Below are 21,653 nucleotides of genomic sequence, written 5' to 3'. Positions count from 1 at the left end.
TATATTCACTCTCATTTTGTTAAAAAAAAAATTCCGGCCTGTCAGCTGCTTTCAGATCGTGCATTCAGCCCGCATGCAATTTGAGTTTGAGACCATTGCTCTAAAAGAAAGTAAATGTAAGCAGGTTCCCTTTTAAATATACGATTTATTTCTATCCATGAGCACTGGATAGAAAATGGCATGTTTCAAAACATACTGATGAAACCACACAGAGAACGACTTTCCTTTTTGAGTAATAGTATCAGTTGTTGTTTATAACATAATGGCCCCACTGAAAAAAGGCAAAATTAGCTATCTATATAACTAATTATAATATACTAGCATAATTTGCCAATCCAAGAATATCACAAATAATGACTTCTGCCAAAGAGATCTGTTTAATGGTTGCCCAGGGAAAACAAAACAAAACCAAACTGACTGTAAACCATTATAGACTATAGGATATTATGAAAAGGCCTAATGAATTAAAAACTTTTTCCCTAATTAAAATGGGTTAATTATAATAAACAAACTATTTCAAGGCAGTTAAAAACTGCTAGAAATATGTAAAGCCCTGAAAGACTCTTGCACACCAATGTTGAAGGGTTAAATTAAATAAATCATATGGAAAAGAAAAGAAAAAGAGGAAAAAACAGTTAGCCATATCAAGCTTCCTTAGGGGAAAGCCATCATACTTGTGATCACTGAACCAATTGTATTTTGATGACTTTGAATCAAAATGAACTGTTTCAATCATGGCCTACATTATGTCTTGCATGAAACGAGAAAGAAGAAATGATTACCAACTGAACAGAATTAAATTGAGGGAACTGTAAATTATAAATATATTTGAAAATAATACTCTGACAAGAACCAAGGTAACAAAATTTTACTATTTTTGCCTGAGAGAACTATGAATGAATATTAGATGAAGCACACCAAATGAATACATTATATTTTAAAACTAATGAATTGAAGAATCAGGAGATGAAGAATAACGCAAAAAGCAGGTGAGAAAGAGATGAAGAATAAGCTCACTAATATATATATAATTTTTATTATATATGCTGCGTATATTTCATGTCAGAAACAGAGGCCTTACTTCTTGCCATTTTTTCTTTCACTTTCTTCACCTGCTTCACTTTCTTCACCTGCTACTCGGATAGTTTCTAAGATGTCTTCTGTTGTAAGAGCTCCCCAAGTTACGACATCATCATCTACATGCTCCCAACTGTCGATGTTTCGAAGTTGATTCAAACACTCTGGGCTCCTTTTTTGCAACCACTCAGATAACAGAATGTGATCTTCCTCACTGGTAACGTTAAATAACATTATGTGAGTTATTTTTGACTGAAATCCAGCCTTCTTGAAACAGTTTTGAATGCAACTTTGTGGAACACATTCCCATGCATCGCTCATAAAGCGTATAGCATCGATAATTGAGATTTTCATACCAGTTCCCTTGTCTATTTTATCAATGAGCAAAAGGACCAAATTGCTACAAATATGAGCTTTGAAACTTCTGATCACACCTTGATCCACTGGTTGTAGCACTGCTATAGCGTTTGGAGGCAAAAAAAAAATGAGCATTATGTGACTTAGATTGTCGACTTTCTGTGGATGTGTAGGACAGTTATCTACAACAAATATAATTTTGTGTTTTTCTGTACGAAAATCTTTGTCCCACTTCTTGAGGTAATCTGTGAAAATTTCTGAAGTCATTCAAGCTTTTCTGTTCGACATATAAGCCACTGGAAGTTGCTTCACATTCTTGAAGCAGTTTGGTTTGGCAGACTTTCCAATCACTAGAAGCCTCCTTTTATCTGTCCCAGATGCATTTTTTGCCTTGGAATTTCAAAGTCTGGTCAGGAGTGACATTATAGAAAATTCCAGCTTCATCCATATTGTAGATGTCATCGTCACTGTAGCCTTGTGAAGCAGCCACATGTCGGTCATCCACTTAGACGTTACCTCCATGTCCACTGCAGATGTTTCTCCACTGATTTTGCCATAGCAACTTTTATGCCAATTCTTAAAACAATCAAGCCACCCATTTGAAACACCAACAAAATCCTGCATAGTTGAAAAGCTGTGCAAATTCTTCTGCTTTAGCATTTAAGATTGGCCTACTTATGGGTAAACCTGCATTTCTGTGTGTTAGTTGTCTGACGGAACAGGGGATTTCCCCCATTGCAAGTTTACATCTTAAAGCCAAAGGTCAGGATGTTCATCTTGAGTCCAGCGCATATTCCCAACATTGGGAATTGAGGGATCATTTCAAGCAGAGCTTGATCAACGACATCTTTGTCCCATTTCTTGAGTCTCTTTGCATTTGTTACGTTGTCACTGCAGGCCTTCAACATTGCGTCTCGAATTTTCCAGTGTTGAAACAGTAGACGAAGAAAGTCCGTACTTCTTGCATAGCTTTATGTTCTTCTAACCAGTCTGCAGTTATTCAATAATTTCGCTTTTTCCTTCACCGATATGCTTTCCTCTTCGACATTTTTGGGCCCCAAGATTGAAACCAAGTTCCTCTTACAGTCCTTTAGAAGTGAGAATAGTGTTTGTCCTTAGAAGGACAGTTTATAAAATTTTCTGTGAAATCCTCTATCCAAAATGTCAAAGCAGCAAATGCATCTAAGCTCTCCGGAGATCTGCTTTTATCAATTTGGTATCAGCCAGAGATTGGTCAAGGGAAAAGGAGCGGAGTGTGTTTTACAGCTCACTGATTGGTTTGCCACTGACCAATAGCTAGCTGCTGCAGAGTAGGTAAAAGCAGACCTCTAGAGAGCTTAGAAGCATTCACAGCTTTGACGGTGATTGTTCTAGACAGCGGATTTCACAGGCAATTTTATAAACTTTCTTTTGAAGGACAAGTAAGAACTTTCTTCTTGTTTGTAAAGGATGACAAGAAGCACTTGGTTTGCTGTACATGGTGGTATGTTCCCTCGTTATAACTGAACTGAATGCTGTGTTTTTAAATGAGACCAAACAAAATATCTCAGTTTACTCATTGTATCGGGGAACTCATTGTAAGCGGGCTCATTATAAACGAGTTCAACTGTATATACAGTCTGTCCTCGTATAGCACGATAGTTGTGTTCCTAGAAACCCTCGTGCAATGCAAAATCGTGCAATATAAACAACAGGCCCTATGGGAAAAGTGGGGTTAGGTGCCGACCACCCAAGATTGAACACACATTTGGAACCAAAACATTACCAAACACAATAAATAATCAGGTAATTTTAATCGTCATAAAATACTTACGTATTTTATAACGATTAAAATACGTAATAAAAAATAATATATTTTTTATTATTATAATATAATAAATAATAAAAAATATTTATTATTTTATTATTTTATTTTTTATTTTTATTATAAAGTAAAAATACTTTATTATATTATAATAAAGTATTTTTAGTATTTTTTAATACTAAAAAAGTATTTTTTACGAATAAAATACGTATTTTATTCGTAAAAAATTTATTATATTAAATAAAATAGTCGTAATAAAATACTTACGTATTTTATAATACGTAAGTATAAATTATAATATGTAAGTCGTAATAAAATGCTTACGTATTTTATTACGACTATTACGTAATAAAATATTGCTAATGCTTTTGCTTCTATCGTAAGCAAACTTGTTTTTTGTTTGATTTTCTATCCAAACAGATAGAAAATCGAAAAACAAATAGAAAAGACAGCCGTTCCATCTCTTCCAATTCTTGTGTCTTAATCTAATGGATTTTAATTACACTTTGAGTTGTTCCCGCTATGAAAGTTGTTTTTATTTTCTCCGCATTCTTTGTAATTCTCGGCGTTGCCTCATTTAGGTCTGTAGCACGTGCAATATCACATGGTCTTTCATTTCGCTCAAAGCGTTTCACAATTTCATATTTTTTCTCTATCGACAGAGGCGGACTGGCCATAAGCCTTATCCGGGAAATCCCGGTGGGCCGGAGGCCGGTGTGATTTTGGCCATAAACCGTAGTATGAGGCCACTATAAATTTTCCAGGGTAAGAATTTTTGACCCAGTCCACCTCTGTTTATCGATATTGTTTTTTTTTTTTTTTCCCTCTGAATCTGCAGTGTCTTCGCCAGGACGCTTCCTTTTCACACCTTTTAAGTATTTTACTCATTTTTAAAGCACAATTACAAAACGAGGAGGCACATAAACAAAGCTGCGCGGGTGTAGCAACTGAATAAACAACACCGTAAAGGCCGAGGTACACTATTAACGCCTCACATTTTACTAAAGCACATTTCTGGGGGTTACTAGGGTTTCTGCTAGTGGAATCTGTTATAAACTGGTCATAAACTCGATCTAATTGCAATTGCAAATTATCGATAGCTGGAATTGTGTGGGTTTTGACGTTATTATGGGGAAATGTGTTTCCCCTTCACTGATATAAAACACAAATACAATTTCAGAATCTTCTTCATTCCTATCGTGTTGCGTTCAGTTGGGGTGATTCCGCATTTGACTGCCATTTCTTGTAAACACAAAGGCAAATCGTGCATAAGCGAATTTGGTTCGTGTTATATAAGATAACGTTCTCCTATTTATAAATCGTGTATGATCGAATTCGTGTAATGTAAACACGTGTTATACGAGGACCGACTGTACATATTTTTTATCTGCAATAATTATGCTGCTATTTTGCATTTTTATGAATAAAATTAGCTTACCTTATCTGTGATCAGGTGGGTACAAACAGTGACATCATCAACCAAGATTCCACCTAGTTTTGAGACTATCTATAAATAAAAAGTAAGCACGAATGGATTTGGAAGTCTTAATAATGTATATTTTCAGTCATTTACAAGTATAACTAAAATAACAACAAATAATTTAGTCAAGTTCACATCTTGCAAATCCTCTGTGACAGTATACTGGTTTTTCCACTTATCACTTGTTTGGAGAGATCTGGGTTTAATTCCTGTTTATGACTGGAGGAATTTCTGAAGTCCTCATGAATCAAAGTTGCAGTTAGTGTCATAGGCAGAGATAACTCAACTACCTAGCTACTCGGCAGTTATTCTGTGTTTTTCAGCCCACATGCAAACTGACCTGTGAATATATACTTGTATAGACATAATACACAGTGGCAATATGGTCTAAGTCACATATGTTCCTAAAACTCTAAAGGTAAACAACTGAAATTGTGCAAATTATGAATACAGATATTCACAATTTGCAAAATAAATTTATAAATAAACAAAGCATAAGTGGATTTGAGGATTTTAACAATGCAGGTACATATTTTGTAAATCCTCCATGACAGTATAGTGGCAAAACCACTATACTATCATGGAGGATACATACTTTTATCTTGTTTGGAGAAGCCTGTGTTTAATTCCCACCTATGAGTAGGAGAAATTTCTGAAGTCCTCTTCAAATAAGGCTGTAGTTAGCTGATCTCAGGTGGAATGAGAAGGGTTTCTTTCCCCTGTGAGTTATTTTTGGTTTTCAGCCAGCACATGCAAATTGGACCATGCAGACACTGTTGTACAGACATAATACAACAGCATAATATGATGCACTAATACAACTGCTGAACAACTGACTGAACAGTCTGAAAATTATGGAATATCTGTATACCTATGATTAATGAAAAGAATCAATAAATGGTTGGCTATTTTGATGAGAATGCAAGAGCTTTTAAACTTGTTCTTCTAGTTGTCCTATTAACAGACAGGAAAATGCCAGAAGGTTATCAAATTGTAGCAGGGTGCTTAATGATTTTCTAATAACTGAGAGCAAAGTGGAGGAGAAATTGTTAAAGTTAAACATAAGAAAGGCACCTGGGGTGGATGAGATCTGTTATATTAAAGGAGGCGGCAAAGGAAGTAAGTAAAATCTTAGCCATAATTATGAGAGCATCCTTGGACTCAGGGGAGATCCCCACGGACTGGAGATGTGCAAATGTATCCCCAATTCACAAAGGGGAATCGAAGGGTGACACCGGTAATTACAGACCAGTTAGTTTAACTTCTGTTCCGGGTCAAATAATGGAGTCACTGGTTAAAGATGCATTGCAGGATCATCTAGACAAGACTGCAGCAATAATTCAGACACAGCATGGGTTTGTTAAGGGAAAGTCTTGTCTGACAAATTTCATTGGATACTATGAGTGATTACAAAGGAACTGGATGCAAAAAATAATTTTGATATCATATACTTGGATTTCAGGAAAGCTTTAGACACTGTTGCGCATGGAAGACTATACAAATTGGAGCAGAATGGTATTAAGGGTAAGTTGCTGCAATGGATAAAAGGATGGTATTCAATGGGTGCTGCTCTTCGTGGACTAATGTTATTAGTGGAGTCCCACAGGGTTCGGTGTTGGATCCACTGTTGTTTTGTATATTTATGAATGATATTGATGAAGGTATACCAAGCTTAGTGTTTAAGTTTGCAGATGATACAAAGGTTGGCGAGGTTGTTAATGACAGTAATGGCAGTGCAATACTGCAATAGGATCTAGAAAATTTGGGCAGATGGGCTGAGAAGTGGCAACTGAAGTTTAAACTTGACAAAAGCAAAGTACGGGTAGAAGTAACTGCAGATAAACGTACCAACTGTGTGGTACTACATTTAAGGTAGCAGAAAATGAAAAAGACCTGGGAGTAATTGTGTAATATGAAGTTTTCTTTTCAATGCAGATAGGTTGCCCGGGCTGGTCATGGGGTTTTGTCAATGATATATAGGAATTTTGCTAGCAGAGAAAAGGAGGTGATTGTCCCTCTGTATAAGGCAATGATCAGGCCATGCCTTGAGTACTGGTACAGGTCTGGAGGCCTCATTTTAGGAAGCATGTAGATTTGCTTGAGCGTGTACAGAGAAGGGCAACAAGATTGGTGAGGGGAATGAAGGGATCCTCTTACCAAGAGAGGCTTAAGTTCTGCAAATTGCAGTGGCTGGAGACTAGGCACCTGTGCGGTGATCTGATTTAGGTGTATAAGTCCTTGAATGGGTTGAGCACACTGAATTCTGAAGGGATTATTCTATTTGTTCAGATTACGAACCTAAGGTGGCAAAAATTCAAATTAAGGAAAGACAGATGTAGAATAGATGTGCAGAAATTTGCCTTTAGCCATCGGGTGGTAAATTGCTGGAACAAACTTCTATCTGTCGTTGTGGAAGTTGATAGGTTAAATAAATTTAAGGAGCTGGACAAACATTTAGAGGGAATGGTTGTGTGAATTTTTTTTTTTTTTTTTTTTTGGCTGATGCTGCATAAGCTCATACATTTGCTTTCTTGCATCACATGCCACTACTACTTCTACTTTTTTATAAATATGAGGTTCATTTCATAATCGCCGAGAATGAAAGTTACTGGGAATAAATATACTAAGTTTCATCCAATATTTCTGAGTTTCTGTCAGAAAATTAGATGGACTATTTGGTTTTGTAGTGAGCTGCATGACAGATTGGAATAGTGAAGCAAAAGAGATTTCATTGCACAGATTTTAGTCCGATAAAGTTTCCTGCCATAAATGTAGCTTTAGGTTCCATTTAAAATTTCAGGTTCCAGTTTCAAACTTCCCATAAAATGAGTTCTGTCATTGAGACAAATGCTAAAGTTCTTTGAAAATAGTACATATATATTTCGTGATTGCAAATGAATAAACATTTACAGCATAAGCAATCTAATTTCCTGCTATTAACAAAAAAATGCATAAAGCTGTTTTAAAATTTTTCTAAAGTACATTTTGTGATGGCAAAAGCAGAGAGAATAAACATGTAATTTAAATTTTTATCTACCAAGATAAGTAACTTAAGATTAAGATCTTGAAACATTAGTATTCTAATGATGTTCAAGATGGCTTCAAATATGTTTGTTATTTGGTTTTTAGGAGCATTAGCAACTAAGGCCATATTGCTCCGGGGATATGCGGCGGTCATTCCCTGACCTTTCTGCATCCTCCATATTTGGTGGTCATGGGATCGAACCCTGGTCTAATCAAGAAGCGTGTGCTATGCACTGCTGCTCCTGCTCACCTGGCTACGGAGGCACCCCTTCAAACATGAGAAAAAGAATATATGCATGCATTCATGAAAAGGGCAACCATTTTCAACATAGCTATTGTGACCTTATCGTGTTGTTATTAAGATAAGATGATATACTATCCTGCAATTAAAATATACCTGTTTAAGCTGGGTTGTGTGATTTATCATTCATTCTGTATGGTCTATGATGTTAAGATTTCATAATCAAGTTATTTAATATTTTTCCATGTTCCAAAAGTACTCAAAGTTACTTCGAGTGCTTTTGTTTATCACTCTAATAGATGATCTCAGCACATATATCAAAGTGTGCATCAATAAAAACACATTAAGGGTATAAAATGTTGCCTAAAATGTTATCTACTAACCAAAATAAAACTCCTTAAACAAGAAACCTTTTAGAATAGAACATTTTAAATGGAAGTAAACACATCACATTTATTGGAAATTTCTTGAGAGCAAACTTGTTAGGAGGAATAAATCTTATGTGTTCCATTCTGAGAATTTCTTTCACAAGAGTATTTCACTAGTTGCATATTAATGGATCAATTGATTGTAATGTTGATACACAAATTCCCTACCTGCATGCTAACCAGATGATCGTGGCCAAGCAATCTTGAGAAATAGAATGACCACATAATTCAAATTTAAGTCAAAAAAAAAAAAAAAAAAAAGGAAAAGAAAAGAAATTTGTTAAGTCAGTCCCATCTTGCAACAAGATTTATTATATAAATTGTGCTGATGTTTATGGAATAACTCACACATTAAACTAATATAGTACTGATATCTAGCAGCTTAATGTGTGTAACTTCTAGTTGTATAACCATACTGGAGTATAATGGAAATAAATTAAGCTAAAAATATGAAAAAAATACTTCATGATTAAAGTAATGTAATATAATTAAAGTTGAAATTCATTTATCACAAAGTTTACAAGGTCTATAATTTCCATATTCACTATAATACCTTTCTTTCCTCTTCATCCTCAACTCCTGTAAATAACACTTTTGGTTTGGAAATCCTAGACTGTCTACGATTTTGAGATAATGGAGACTCATCAGTTACTTTTATCTTTTTTTTGCTGTCTAGATTGCCTTCTTGTGAATCAGACACATATTTTACAGTCCTTGAACAATTTGGTTGTATGAAATTATCTTCAAGAACTCTGATACTTGGATTTCTTTTCACTGAACTCTTTTTTTTAACTTTATCAGATGCAGTACCTTTTTTGGGAGGTTTTTCAGAAAAACTATTTGCAAAATCTGGGCTGACATCACTATTTACTGGATGAGATTTAGTGGTTTTCACCTTCAAAGAGTTTGTTGAAACCATCAGATGTGTATCAGTTGTGACTTCAATGGCTTTGTTTCTACTGCTACGACGACAGCGAACCTCATTTGTATTACTTAATTCAACAATTTCTTTCACAATTTTTGAATCTTTAGACACAGTTTCAGAACCATTCATTTCTTCAGATTTCAAAATACTCAGTTTTTGCTGCTTGGCATTATCTTGTTTTATACTTCCAGAATTTTCATTAATTCTCTTATTAGATTTTTTAGTTCTTTTCATTTTTTCACCATCAACATTTTTGCTTTGTAGTTCTATAAAACCCTGAGGTTTTACTTTTTCTTTATTATTGTGAAGCATTTCTGTACCAGTATGTGACAGAACTGTTATAATGGTATCAGAAAACTCATTTTTCCCTGATACTTCATTATCAGTAGAAGTGGAAGAAAACTGTGATACTCTTTTGTTATTTCTTGTTCGCATTTTGTTACCAGACTGAGATGAATCTGTTGTAGCATCATCTTGTAATGTTACATATGAAGTGATCTGCAATGCATTTGTTTCACGAAGACTATTCATATTTTCTTCTTTTATATCAGTTAGCTTATTTAAGGAATTTGCTTCTAATTTTCTCGTGCTTCTCCTAGTTGGCTTGGGTATAATGTTTTCAGTATCTATTAAATTGAAAGAATTAGAGGATTTTCTTTTTCTAGTATTTTGTAACTTTGCACTTTCAACTTTGGTAAGTGTCTTCACATTGTCCTGAGATGTTCGTGTAACAACTCTGTCATGTGGTGATACAGATAAATCTTTATCCACATCTGAAGTAGTTCTTCTGGTACGTGAAGTCCTAGTTTCACATTTTAATGACTTATTCTGTTCTTCTGTATTCAACAAGTTAGAAGTTTGCTCTTCTTTTCTCCTTCTTTTTAAATTATTAACTGAAAGATTGTCTTTTATTTCCAAATTTTGTGTAGAAGGCTCTTTTTCTTCTCTTGTATACCTTGCAAGTGCATGGGTTTGGGTAGAATGAAAAGAATCAGCATCATCTCCTGCAGAACTGGAAGAAACATTTGAATTTTTTTTACTCCTTGTAGTTCTAGTTGATAATTTTTTACATTCATCCATTTCTTTTTCATATTTTTTAGTTTTCTCTGATGGTTTGGTTTGAAAATTACTCTCAGAATGAACATTATTCAATTTATTTCTATTTCTAGTTTTCATTACTGGAGATAAAGATTCTGTAATAGGATTGTAAAGTATATTCGGAATGCTAAAATCTTTTGAGTGCTTGGCTTTCCCAGTTTTTAGCTTATCAGTAGTTTCAGTGTCAGTTGTTTCATTCATTTTGTTATTGCTTTTTTTAAGATTTCTTGAACTCTTTCTTATTAACTCTTCAGATTCACTTTTACTTCTGTCTACAATGTTTCTATTCTTTTCTGATTTACCCTCTGCAGCTGTCAAATACTTATCTCTATAACTTTCTGATCCTTCCATATTTCTTGATACTTTGGATGCACTAGCAGAATTATTTAACTCAAGTACTTCACTTGTATGCTTTAATTCATCTCTTTTTGTATTTCTTCTTCTTCTAGGTTCCACATTTTCTAAAAGACTGCCTTCATTTTCTTCTTTCCTCAACTCAGAAGCTAGGGAATTCTTCTTTTGCCACCTTTTTTCATCATTATCTTCTGAGATAGCCTTTCTCTTATTTCTTCTAGGCTCTTTTGGACTTTGACTTTTTAAGCGATCACTGTTCACTGTGGTGGATTCACAGGAATTTGAAAATGATATGCCCTGTTCCAAATTTTCTGAAACAACTTGATTTAAAATCTTTTCATTTGTAATATTTTTAACATTCCTTCTTTCATTCACACTATGTTCTTCTTTAATTAATGGTAATTGTTTATTCTTTTTAAACAATGATTTTTTTTCTATTTTTTTCATTTTTGACATCTTATCATTTACAACAATGGAGCTTTTCATATTATCGTCGATATTTTCCGACTTGCCTGTCCTTTTACTTACAATATGGGCTAAATTATCATGATCATTACTTACATTGTCTTCAAAAGTTTGTCTATTTGGTATATTTTGCAAAGGTGCTGATGCAGCAGTAATACCATCTGTTCTGAAATTCTCACAATCATCTGCACTATTTGACAGTTCATTTTCATCTGGAAGAAGAAATGGAGGTGTTTCATCTACACAAACATTACTATCAAATTCATAATTGCCATGCTCAGATATGTTCTGTATAGGAGAAACAAGATGCCTACTTATGCTTGAAATGTCTTCGTTTTCTAATATATTTTGAGTCGAAGCACATAATATACTTTGCTCATCATTTGGCCACTTTTCAGATGCAAAATCCTCTGAGTCAGAAAGCAGATATGTCCGCCCTGCCCCACCTTTTATACTTCTAGAGCTGTTAAATTCTGATTCACCAGGAATTTGGCCTGCTGATTTTCTGTCCATTTTTTGAATATTATATGGAGAAGAATGAAACTGTTTATCAAATGCCATTTTAATATTAAGTGACGTTGCTGAGAGATCATCACTACCAGTCATAATATTCAATTCTTTTTTTTTGGCAACCTGGGATTCTCTACTTGCATTGTCATCTTCAACAGCAGGGTGACAAAACTCAGTTTTGTTACTCGAGGAAGTTTTAGATGGTATTGGTTCTGTCCCTACAAGACTATAACTATCATCACAATCACTATTGTATATCATGCAAAGTGGTAGAGTTGCTGTTGTTGTTTTATCTTCAGTAGTAGACTCACAATCTTTAATTTCATCCTTGAGAGTGGTGTTCTGAGAAGGATGACCTGTTGCTCTTGAAGACACCTGCTTTCCATTTTCCACATTTGTATTATATGTTACATTAAGTACATCTTTTCTATTTTCAATTAACAATGACTGATCACTGTCATTTTCCAAAGGGTCATGGTATGGCAGAGTTGCTGGCATTAAAACTCCTTTCTGATCTCTGTCTTCTAGGTCAGTGCTATCACTTTCATTATTTGCAATAGTCTTTAAATTTGGAGATAATAATCTACTGCTGAAGCCTTTTAAAGGCCCAAGGTAGAGTTGAGTTGCAGGAAGTGAACACTCCTCATGGTCTCTATCACTATTAGTTTCATCATTTTCTGTAGTTTTGGTTCTTAAAATAACTAGCCGGTCACTAGAAGGACCATGATAAGGCTGAGTTGGTTGCATTGAATTTTCCATCTGGTCTGTGTCTTCCATATCAGTGTTATCACTTTCATTATTTTCAGTTTTTGACTTTGGAAATCCTAATCTAGTGACAGAACTAAATGAGGGTCCATGATAAGGTTGGGTTGGAGCCATACATTCTCCATTCTCTTCAGTATCATTTTCATAATTTTTTGTAGTACCAGTCACTGAATATTTGGGATGATCATGTGAAGGACCACAATAGGGCTGTGTTGCAGCCATTAAATCTACCTTCTGATTATCTTCTTCCATATCAGTAACATCACTTTCATCACTTTTGGAAATTTCTACTTTTGGAGAAAATGATCTTTTATTGTTAGAATGTTTGGAAGGTTCAACATAAGGTTGGGTTTCAGCCAGTAAACACTCCTTGTTGTCATCATCAGAATCAATGTCATTATTTTGGGTACTGGCAGGACCAAGGTAAGGCTGAGTTGGTGCCATTGAAAGGATTTCCTTCCAATCTTCATCTTCCATATCAGTGTTATCGCTTTCATCATTTTTTATGGCTTTTGGTTTTGGAGATAATGTTCTAATAGCAGGCTTTCCAGAAGATATGTGGCTAGGTTGGTTAGCAGCTATCAAAGATTCTTTGTGATCTGTATCATTATCAGTATCATTTTCATTATTTTGTACACTTCTAGCTCTTGGAGATTCTAGATGATTACTAAAATCTTTAGAAGAGCCACAGTAAGGTTGGGTTTCTGCCATTTTGTTCTGATTTTCATTTTCTGTATTGCTATTGTTACTTTCGTTACTTATCTCTTCTAGAATTCTCTTATTAATAGTGTTTACTTTTATCCCACTAGTTCCTGCTAAAGCTGTCATTTCATTAACTGCCTTCTTCTGTTCATCAATGCCATCATATGGTATAGTATCTGATATTTCATCTTTACTTAAATCTGGATCATCCCATTCAGTTATAATATACTTAACTGATGGTTGTGTAACCTGTACTTTCTTCCCAGTGTTAGTCTGAGAATTGAAATCATTATTTTTATGAAATGATTGTGGTGCTAAAGAGGGTTGTACAGTATTCTTATTATTGACTTCACAAACTTTTATCTTATAACGTTTAGGGCAAGGCTTTGAACCAGGGGATAAACTTTCCTTTTCTTCTTTCTAAATAAAATGAAAAATTAAATGATTTAAAATTATATGAATGTCATATAATGCAAATGAACAATGTTAAAAAGATACAGCATCATTCAAGTGAATGATAAAAAGAGCCTTTAGAAATTACAAATAATTCATAAAATTATTAATCAAAATTTATTAATATTTATAAATATAATGAGGGAATAATTTTGAAAAAAAAAAAAAAAAGAGGACTTGTTATTAACATGTTATAAAACTCTTTTCATACTGGTAATTCCCAGGTTCATTTTCTGCCTACACCAAAGCTCACAACAATTGTAAATCAATTAATAATCAGTGCAAATTAGACATTCTGATCTCTTGCTAAAGCTAGTGGCTGCAACTTTTGCCCATCTCTATTCCCACCACTGTCAAAATCAGATGGTTCTATTGCCACTTCAACCAAAGATAAAGCTGACCTGCTAGCATCCTATTTTTCTTCTAACTCATGTATTGACAATCTTGGTAAATCATTTCCTACCATTCCCAGCATACTCCATTCAATGCCTCCTGTGGTCTTCTGTCAAAAGGATATTGAACAATCCTGATGCTAAGAAAACTCTAGGTCTTTTGGTATTTCTCCAATTGTTCTCAAAACCTGTGCATACTTCTGTTCTGTATTACATTTTCTTATTCCAAAGGAGTTTTCCCTTCCATATCCAGCCAGTTTATAAAAAGGGTGACAAATCCTTCCTATTCAATTATCATCCCACCGCACTCACTTCTATTCTTTCTAAAGTAATGGAAAAATCAATTAACCACCCAACTCTTAAACTATCTAGAAAGCTTCTATCTGATCAATGAGTGCCAGTATGGATTCTATCCATACTGGAAATCAGTTCATTTCAGAGTGGATCGATAAAATATCACCAAATGACATTTTATTGATCCACTGGTGATATTTTGGCTTTGTTACCCACCTCTGATTAAATTCAATGGAAAAGTTTGGCAAAACTAAAGCAGTTGCTCTTCAAAGGCTTTTGATTATGTTTGGAATAAAGGTCTTCTAAATAAGCTTCCATTTTATGGTTTACACTATATTTTTTGTAATTGGATATACAGTTTTCCCTCTGACTGCTCATTGCAGGTGATGGTAGATGGTTCTCTGTCTTCTAACTTCTCCACTAATGCTGGTGTTCCCCAAGGTTCAGTTCTTTCTCCCATTCTTTTCCTCTTGTATATTATTAACCTTCTTCCATTGATCGGAAATCCTATCCACAGTTTTGTTGATGATAGCACATTGCATTCCACCTTCCAGTTTGAGAAACCATGCCATGCACAAACAGCTTCTACTTCTCAAATATTCACTACCAATTCCTTAAATGCTGATCTCCAGTGGGACAAAGATAACTTAGTTGATTTCAATCCCTCTAAATCTCAGTCCTGTCTTATATCTTGCAAAAAGGATTCTTCTGCTACTATGCTTATCTTTGATGACACTGATTTCTAGACAAGATCATATAAATCTATTGAGTATTACCCCGACTTCTAATCTCTCTTGGCATAGGAACATTACAAATGTTTCCTTTGCATCAAAAAACTGGGTTTCTCTTTTGCTCTCAGTGTTACGTTTCTTACAAACAGTTGTTCACTCTGTACAAATTGCAAATCTGCCCTACCATGGGAATATTGTTCCCATGGCTGGGGCAGTGTCCCCAAAACCTTTCTCATAGATTCAAAGAGAGAAGTTAGGTTAATTAATGACTAATCTGTAATAAAGTCTCTCCAATCTCTGTCTTATGTTTTGTTTCTGCTATATGCCTTTACTATAGCTACAGTAGAACGTGGGTTATCTGGAAAATCAGTTAAGGCTGATTTTCCAGATAACTGAAAAATCAGTTAAGGCTGATTTTTCTTCTTCTTCTTTTTTTTTTTTTCATTAATGGTAGTATTTGAGACAAATGTTTATTATGCTACAAGAGTATTTCTGTCTGTTTTTTATGTCGTATATCTGGCGAAATGCCGGATTAGAACTAATGGCTTTTCTCTGAAACATAAGTGATAAGAGTCATTTGTCATTAGTATTAGTCATTTGCTTCCATGAATCCAATTTTCCATGATATATTATTTTGTTCTCTTCATTTCATAATATGTTTAGTTTAGCTCCAGATTCGGAAAGAATAATATCAGCCTGAATTTAGCGATTTATTATTTTTCTCAGTTTTTTACAGTTAAACATCAATGAAAAGAAACAGCACTGAAATGGGCAGAAAACCAGGAAGAATGCGATATAATCAAATTGATATTATTAACTTGAGAGATTTCGCATAAAAAAAAAAAAAAAAAAGTCTCAACAAATGAAACAAAAAACAATCGAACATTATTTTTATGTATAAGTTATTATTTTTTAAATAAAATAAATTCTTTTTTTTCATGCTATTTAAAGTCTTTTTCTTTTACACAACAGAATTTATTTAATTTTACCTTACGTTCGATTATCCGGAAGAGGTCTGACATTAATTATTCCGGATAACTGACGCTCTACTGTACTTCCACGGGCACTATTCTTCTGAACTGTCTTCTATAACTCCCACTTTCTCTTCCAAAGCAGTCCGAATGCATGCTGCAACCGGTCAACATCCTTTTATTATTCAACTTTAAACTCACAGAACCAACTTTTCTTCTTCCTCATTTATTCATTCAACTTTCCTTTTCTGGAACAATTTCCCTTCATAAATATTTACTGAAAATTACAACCTACAGAAATTCAAGTCTAATGTCAAAAAGTATCTTCTTTCATCTTCTTAACCTTCATCCCATGCACAGTTCTAAGTACTATAGGTTCTAATACCTCATGTGCAAAAAAACAAACCTTTTTGTTTTTCAGAGCAAAATTTATGAAGGAATATATTTAAATTATCATCTGTTACACATTAAGCTCCATAACCATAATACACTATCAGTTTGTTACCTACATAAATAAAACTATCAGCAGCCATCTAAGGAATATGGTAATGTGGTAAAGAGTGCAACAATATAAGCATTGCATTATTAAAAATTTTTGTTTCTTAAAACTGCTATGAATCACAAGTGGATTCTTCTGCTTTATGAAAATATTTATATACTGATTATACACTGAGTGGACAGAAATCATGGGATACCTACCCAGTAACGGGTAGGCACATCTTTCACCTGGATAAGGGCAGTCACACAGTGAGGCACTGAGTTCACTAGTTCACGAAAGCGTTCCACAGGTATTTCCATCCATGCTTGCTGCACTGCTGTCCATAATTCCGTTGCATTCCTGGGTGGAGGATTCACAGCTCGAACGGACCTTTCCACAGCATCTCAAAAATGCTCCACAGGGTTCATGTCTGGTGAACAGTGAGGCTATTTCATGATGGTAAAATCTGCGGAATGCTCTTCGAACCATGTTCTAGTCACCACAGCTCTGTGGGGAGGCACATTATCCTGCTGGACAAGCTCATTGCCATGTGGGTGCACGATAACCATGAAGAGATGCAGATGGTCTGCAAGGATGGACACGTAACCTGGACCTTTCAGAGATGCACCAAGACAAACCAGAGGTCCCAACATGTGCCAGATGAACATGCCCCAGGCCATTACCAACTGTCCACCTGCCGGAACAGTTCTTTATTGATATGATGGGTGTATAGTTTCATGCAGTTTCCACCAATACACACCATCCTGTCCACTCGAAATAACTGAAAATGAGACTCATCGGACCAAGAGACCTGTCTCTAATCATTCAAGGTCCAGTGCTGATGTTCTTTTGCCCAGTTGAGGTGTGGAGTTTTGCATCGTGGTGTTAGCAATGGGACCCTGTAGGGTCGGCAGCTACCATAACCTATTGCAGCTAATGATTGTCTGATGGTCTTAGTGGAAACGTTTCTAGCACCTCCCTCATTAACGATGTCAGTGATTTATGCCATTGTTGCTCTCCTGTTGGCTGAAACAATGCGACACAGACATCAAGGGCCACGTTCATCCACCGCCTTTCTCCGCCTACAGCACTGTCCACGATGAGATGTTATTCCGGAAATGCCATATTCGTGATACACTCTGATATTGTCGAATGGGGATAGTGCAATTTCTGTGCTACCTCCACGATAGAGTGACCTGTGTGTCGGGCATCCACTATCATCCCTCTTTCAAAGTCTGTAAACTCATGACATTTATTCATACTGACATCGAATTACATTCTATGTGAATGCAGTGTACCTACACACTTGCCAAGTGGTTGGTTCATCCACTATTGAAGAGGTGAAAGCATCGCATTGCCCATGAACCCCATGAATTCTGTCCTTTCAGTATAGTGCTCCAGTATCCAAGTACATTTTTTTTGGAAGTCTAAACCTCTCTCTCTCTCATATGATTTAGAAAATGCAGTAGTGTTAGTGAAATTGTTTTGAGCATAGTAGTAATGATACTGTCTACATTTTATGGAAAATATTCCCTTGAAAAAAGCTGGGTTCATCCAAGGCATCTATTATTATAAAAACTGCTTTTGCAGAAAAATTCTACATGATAATTTTACCAGGAAATTCTACGTGATAAGGATATAAGCAAATTCAAAATTAACGGAATGTGTTAAGTAATGATACTATGCAAATTGCCGAATTTACTGGCAATGCTAAACTTCTGTTACAGTTTGACATGGTCAAATGGTAACAGAAATTCAGAATTATCAATCTGTTGTGAATGAATTTACCAATGACCGTGTGGATGAATTAGCAATGACTATTACAAATCAATATTACAAATATGAATAAATCACTATTACAAATATGAATGAAATCACTATTACAAATATGAATGAATAGCTAGTTTTATGTATGCTTATCTGCCAGTCAAGAAGTTTTAGAGAGAAAGATTAAGTCAATAAAACAAAATCCTCATAACTAGAGAATAAATGAAAAATTTTTTTTGGCATTCTTCTTCTTATTACATGAATGTTCATATTGAGTAGTTATTCATTATGCAAGTTAATTATTATTTGTTAGAAAAGGAATTATTCATCATTTTTATTTCAACTTTGAATAAATTAGCATTAATAGAGGCATACGATACAAGAAAGGAAACTTATGCAGCATCAACCAAAAAAAAAACACGCTCCGATTTCACCCCTCTGTTCGTTCCAAATACCTGTTCAGCTCAGCCTTACATTTATTTAGGCTATAACTTCCACAACAAAGGAGGGAAGTTTGTTCCACCAATCAACTACCTGCTGGCTAAAGGCAAACTTCCACACATCTATCCTACAACTGGCTTTCCTCAATTTGAATTTATGCCCTCTCGGGTGATTATTCTGAGCAAGAGGAAGAATCCTCTTGAGCATGCTCAAACCATTCAAGGCTTTATACATCTCAATCAGATCAGATCACATCACAGGTGCTGGTCTCCAAACACTGTAATCTGCAAAACATAAGCCTTTCTTCGTAAGAGCAACCCTTTGTTCCATTCACTAATCTTGTTGCCCTTCTCTGTACTTGTTCCAACAGCTCTACATCCTTCTTAAAATGAGGCTTTCAGACTTGTATACAGAACTCAAGGTGTGGCGTGACAACTGCCTTATACAAGGGGATAATCACCTCCTTATCCCTGCTAGAAAAATTCCTGTATATCATTGACAAGACACCATGAGCTACTCTTGCATACCGTCTGCACTTCTAAGAAAACTTCATATCTGCTTGCACAATTAGCCCCAGGACCTTTTCATTCTCTACCACTGTCAGTGTAGTACCAGAGTTGATACGTTACTCTGGGGTTACTGCTTCCCATATGTAGTACTTTACATTTGTCAATGTTAAACTTCATTTGCCACCTTTCAGCCCATCTGCTCAACTTTTCTACATCCTGTTGCAGCAGTGTATTGTCATTAGTGTCATTAACAACCCTGCCAACCTTCGTATCGTCTGCAAACTTGGACATTAAGCTTGATATACCATCATCAATATAATTTACAAATACAGAAAACAATAATGGACCCAACACTGAACCCTGAGGGACTCCACTAATAACATTAGTCCACGATGAGCAGTGTCCATTGATTACCGCTCTCTGTCTTCTCCCCCTCAACCATCCCTTTATCCATAGCAGCAATTTGCCTCCAATGCCACACTGCTCCAATTTGTGCAGCAGTCTTCCAAGTGCAACAGTATCAAAAGCCTTTCTAAGATCCAAATATATCAGGGGTGGCCAACGAGTCGATCGTGATCTACTCGTTGTAGTCAATTGCGGATTTAATTTCTGTCGATCACGACGAATTTTAAATATACAGTCATCCCTCGATTTGTGCACCTTGTGCAATGAAATTTTTGAGATGGTAGATCGCTGCGCATTTTGAAGGAAAAAAGTAGATTGCATCACATATTAAGTTGGCCACTCCTGAAATATATGATATCAAAGTTATTCCCTGCATCCAGTTGCTTTGTAACCACATCACAGTATCCAATCAAAATGTTCAGAAAAGACTTCTCATTAACAAACCCATGCTGTGTCCGAGCTATAACTAAAGTCTTGTCTAGATGATCCTGCAGTGCTTCTTTAACCAGCGCCTCCATTAATTTCCCTGAAACAGAAGTTAAACTAACTGGTCTATAATTACTTGTCGCCCTTTGATCCTCCTTTGTGAATTGGGATCACATTTGTATATCTCCAGTCCAAGGAAGCTCTCATGATTATGGCTAAGGGTTTGCTTACTTCCTTTGCTGCCTCCTTTAATAAAACTGGATAAATCCCATCCACCCCAGATGCCTTTCTTATGTTTATCTTCAACAATTTCTCCTCCACTTTGCTCTCAGTTATTACAAAATCATCTAGCTCACTGCCAGAGTTTAGTTCACCTCGGCATTCCCCTCCCTGAATAACTCCTCATGTGTGAATGTAGAGGCAAAGTACTCATTTAGTTTGTTAGCCACCTGAGCAGGATCATCAACAGTTGAACCATCGATATCCAGCGAACCAATCTGATTCACCCCTTACTTCTAGAGTTTACATATGTAAAGAACTCTTTTGCTGTTTTTCTTTGCATCCTTTGCCAAAGATTTCTCATAATCTGCCTTTGCCTGCCTAACCTCCTTAGTGACTTGGTTACAGGCCAGCTTACATCTATTGTAGGCTTCCATGTCACGCATTAAGTTATATGTATCTCATGAATTTTTCTTCTCTGCCACATGTCTCATTAGTTCATCTGACATCCATTTCGGCCTAAACCTTGAACAATATTTCTTAGTTGGTATGTAAAGTCTAGTAGCTTCCAAGATTAATTCTTTGAATGCTTCCCCCATTTTGAATTTGCTGTTGGTAACATCATCAGTTGGTCCCACTGTACAGAATTTAAATAGTCTCAGACCTCTGTAGTCGCCTTTATGAAAGCGAAAATCCTTCCCTTTACCCCTGATGGTAGGCGCCTCCGTAGCCAGGTGGGAAGGAGCAGCAGTGCGTAGCACACGCTTCTTGATTAGACCGGGGTTCGAGCCCGTCACCACCAAATACGGAGGATGCGGAAAGGTCAGGAAATGACCACCGCATATTCCCGGAGCAATATGGCCTTAGTTGCTAATGCTCCTAAAAACCAAATAACAACAACCCCTGATGGTAGTTACCTCTTTGAGTAAATCCCACTTCAGCACACTGTGATCACTGCCATCTAGTGGTTCCTTTATCTGAAGATTCTTAATGCATGAAGAATCACTACTGATAATCAGATCAAGAGTTTTACTCCCTCTAGTTGCCTCCCGAACATGCTGATGTAGAAAACAATTATCCAATAAATCCACAAAACCCTTGCTTGTGTGCGAGTGATCAACCCATAAATTCCAGTCAATATCTGGGAAATTAAAATTTCCCATTATAAGACTCTGATTTACTGGCCCACTCTATTTCCCTGTATAGTTTTTTATTATACTTATCAGAGTCATTAGGCCTATAACACACTCCTACTCCCAATTTTGATTTCCCAGTGCTTATGTCACACCAAACTGACTCGACACTTCACTGTGCAGTGCAGTGATGTTGACTGGCTG

The 21,653-nt window shown here is 35.7% G+C and overlaps 1 protein-coding gene across 1 annotated transcript in view; it reads right to left on the bottom strand.

The window, feature by feature from the left end:
• Positions 1-21,653, bottom strand: part of LOC150087455 (uncharacterized) — a 136,497-nt gene that overhangs the window by 59,531 nt on the left and 55,313 nt on the right. The window contains exons 11-12 of the mRNA XM_090372493.1: positions 8,965-13,650; positions 4,677-4,745 (exon numbers count right to left, since the gene is read on the bottom strand). Of these exons, the coding sequence (XP_090228619.1) occupies positions 4,677-4,745; positions 8,965-13,650 (4,755 nt within the window). The remainder of the gene's footprint in view (positions 1-4,676; positions 4,746-8,964; positions 13,651-21,653) is intronic.

The sequence above is a fragment of the Mastigoproctus giganteus genome, chromosome 4, assembly GCF_048544385.1.
Source record: "Mastigoproctus giganteus isolate SK-2022 chromosome 4, ASM4854438v1, whole genome shotgun sequence".
Taxonomy (NCBI): domain Eukaryota; kingdom Metazoa; phylum Arthropoda; class Arachnida; order Uropygi; family Thelyphonidae; genus Mastigoproctus; species Mastigoproctus giganteus.
Note: the sequence above shows the minus strand (reverse complement) of the source record. Positions and strands in the feature narration are given on the sequence as shown.